The sequence below is a fragment of the Psammomys obesus genome, unplaced genomic scaffold (assembly GCF_907164565.1).
Source record: "Psammomys obesus unplaced genomic scaffold, mPsaObe1.curated_primary_1811, whole genome shotgun sequence".
Taxonomy (NCBI): Eukaryota; Metazoa; Chordata; class Mammalia; order Rodentia; family Muridae; genus Psammomys; species Psammomys obesus.
In genome coordinates this window covers 5,244,498-5,248,074 of record NW_026590062.1, presented here as the reverse complement: position 1 = coordinate 5,248,074, position 3,577 = coordinate 5,244,498, and the positions used below count along the sequence as shown (strand labels likewise).

Here is a 3,577-nt window from a genome sequence, read left to right as displayed (position 1 = left end):
CACACACACACACACACACACACACACACACACACACACACACACGTACACACAGCCAGTGGGCTGCCGGGCTGGGATCATAGATACGCTGGTGTGACAGGTCAGACAGAGGCAGCAGCTCAACTTTACACAGAGAAATACGAGTGACAAGGCGGCCTTCGAGAGGTCAGCGTGGCACCGACCCTGACCACTATCTTGAGCCTCGGGCTACTCACACCATTAATGTTCATCAGCCTTAAACAAGAGAAGGGACTTTAATTTATTACGGAGATAACGATACTTTGGGTTGTCCTCATTCATAAAAGCATTGCTCAAGAACCCTCGCTAAAAAGGAAAGCTAATGTTACGATTAGCGTAAGTATAAAGATAATCATGGCTTTCTGAGTGATGATTGTACGTGACTGGCACATAGGAAGCGTGAACATGGAGATGGGCACGTGACACGGTGCTTGTGGGGAGCAGTGTGAACCGGAACATGGGCACTGGTGATGAAAATGGCGGTGTACGCATGAGGAATAAGGAGAGAAGCTGGAGTCGGGTAAGCAGCTCAAGGTGAAGGCTCTCTTGCTTCTGTTAGCGCTTTTTCTGCCTTTAAACAAAATTGTGATTCATTTGAAAGGTACACCCACTCATTTGCCTGTGTATTATAAACCAACCTTTCACAAAAGGTGGCATCCAATTCGCGGAAGACGCTCTAAGTGCAGACACAGGAGCGTCTAAAGCAGGAATCTGGGCCCATTAGTTAATTACTAACATCAGAAGTCATTACTCCCAAGTTCTCTTCTCTTCGTGCTATTATGAATTGTTTCTGTGAAGTGGAAGCAATGATGGAGAATTCTGAAGAATGAGGAAATTATATGGGATATGTTCACAAGACAGAAGGCAGGGGAGTGCTTTCGAGAGTCACGCACGCACACACAAACAGTAGAGACAAAAGCTTTGGAAACTCGCAAGTCTGCACACACAGGCTTTGCTCTGCGGGCCGTTAAAATGTTCAGTCTCGAGAGCAGGTGCACAACACCCCCGGCAATCAACCAGATGTGCTCTCGGGAAGTTGAGCATAAGCAGCAGTCTCTTTAATAAGAACAGTTTGTGGGCTCTGCGCATGGTCACTAAAGGACTCCACGCAAAGATTCCTTCAATTGAAGCAGGGATGGTGACATGACAAGGCCCCCATTAGCCATTTTGAAACTTCTCATCAGAACAGCAAGCATTCTAGAGCAAAGATGTTTGGGACCCATTCACCAGCAACATCGCTGTATGACAGTGTGAAGGACAGCTCTTGGCCCATGTCCCATATACCCTGCAGGCTGAGCACAAGGTTCTTGAGCAAGTGGCACATTCTGCTAAAACGAAGGCACAGACACCAACACACAAAGGCACTTGGGCAGGTGACGAGGTACATTTGGATAAAGGAACTTTACTTTTCTGGTTGGTTAGTAATCACTTCGTAATCATCCTTTCTTGGGTTCAGTCCTCATAAGATGGCACAGAAATGGGGACAGAAATCTAAAAATTGGTTAAAATAAAACCCCACCATCCAGACAGCTGAGACTAAAGACTACATGAATGGTAATTTACAGTCCAGAATCCAACCACTTACACCTCACTACTTGGTAGTTTTGCATTTTTTGTTGTTGTTGTCATTTTTTAAAAATATATCTTTTACTATATGCATTAGAGCAACTCTTCCTTGTGTCATGCAGTTACTGGGGTTCACTGTTACACTTCCAGCTCCTGGAACAGTGCCTGGCACATAGTAGAAGCTCATTAAATATTTGTTGAATGAATGAATGAACACATCACCATTAAACAGAGAAACACTTTGGAACCACAAAAGAGTTAAGTCTTTCGCTAATTGCTCATTAGCCAGGTAAGGGGTAACAGTGGTGGGATCTAGCCTTACTCACAGTAAATTTGCACGCTTGACAACAGCCGAGCGAAATTCTGATGACAGAACAAAAGGTCAGAAGAGAGCAGACAACCACATCTGTCTTTGTGTGCAGACACACACACACACATAAATATAGACTGGGCGGCAAAGCAAAACCATTTAACCGATTCGTCTTTTATCCATTTGTTCAAGAACAACCTTATATTTGTGAATATACCCAGAGAGATCTACCAGATGGTTAAGAGTTTGGTATTAAATACTGTGGAAGCCTATAAGTCAGCCATCTCCTTACATCTATGCGTTCCCCATTTCCCAGAAGAGAGAGAGGATAGATGAGGCGGCGTATTTATACCCCTCCCCACCTTCTCCTAGGGGACCGACAGGGGGATTGTGCATGAACCCCAAGCCACCCCTGAGCCTCTCACACAGGACAGCAAACTTGTGACTTTGGGAGTGAGAGTCAAAGGCAGTCCTTCAAAGGCGCCACCATCACCCTCCGCCAGGGGGGTACATCAACACGCCTGCAATGTCAGCCACCCGGGCCAATGTTCCCTCATTAAGTTAATTTGGTCATCGGTGCTGAAGACAGAATCCAAATGATGACAAACCTAAAAAAAGACGCCCCAGCTGAGGCAACGGGGGTAAAGTAAGAATAACAACCAGCGGCAGCAGAGAGCGTGAGTGGGTGGCAAGCGAGCTGAGGCAGATACTACTCTGAGGAAAACAACGCATGTGACTCACTTCTTTCCTTTCTAAAAGCAAGAACCGGGCTTTGGCCACAGAAACCTAAAACCCCAATGGCTCTCTGCACTGGTTTTGCTAAGGTAATGGCGCAGCAAATATCTGCTGAGAGGAGGGTATAAGAAAGAACCAAAAAAATTACAAACGCACGGTTTCATTTTTCTCACTGCCAGGTGAGAGCAAACAGAAAAAACGGTAACAACAGTGGGGGGGTCTGCTGCCGGTGCTGAAATGTCCAGGGCTGGCTCCTCCGTGCTACTCTACAGGGCTCTCTCCAAAACCTCCTCTCGCCATCACCTGTGGGGTGACAGTGCCCATGGGACGATGTTTGAGCCTTCTTGACCCCTTCCCTTTGAGACCTCTAACCTCTTATCTTTGAACTTTGCAACTTTCGTTCCTGCTCACCAGAATTTTATCAGCCATCTGCTGGATCTGTTGGGACTTTGTCTGGATGTCATCCTTCAGTCTGTTTTCTCTACGCTCCATGGTCTCTAGTCTCTTTACCTTGTTCTCCAGAGAATGGCGGCGTTCCTGTAGGTCGTGAATCAATCAGAGAGTTTTAATGGAGCAAGTGCTGTGGGCATACCACCTGCAAACCGAGGGAAAGAGCCCTCAACAAGTGGACACTCGAGTCAAGAAGACAACCTCTTGGGCACCTGAAGCAACGGCGAAGACGACAACTCTAGAATTCAGGTGCGAGGCTGTGTGGATTACAAGAGTGCATTCATTCATTCAAATATTTACCAAGCACCTACTATCTGCAAAGCACCACACTAGGCGTCATATGAAATACAGAGGAAGATGACGTCACTCTGCCCTTGGAAAAGATAAGACAAACAACAGATAAACACAACACAGGTTAAGAGTGGGGAGAACCATAAAGCAAAAGGCGCAAAGGGCGGTAGGGAGCAATGAGCAGGAAGGGAGATGTTTAACTGCACA

The 3,577-nt window shown here is 46.4% G+C and overlaps 1 protein-coding gene across 1 annotated transcript in view; it reads right to left on the bottom strand.

The window, feature by feature from the left end:
* Cit (citron rho-interacting serine/threonine kinase) overlaps positions 1–3,577 on the bottom strand; it is a 134,351-nt gene that overhangs the window by 70,581 nt on the left and 60,193 nt on the right. The window contains exon 10 of the mRNA XM_055605951.1: positions 3,041–3,166. Within this exon, the coding sequence (XP_055461926.1) occupies positions 3,041–3,166 (126 nt within the window). The remainder of the gene's footprint in view (positions 1–3,040; positions 3,167–3,577) is intronic.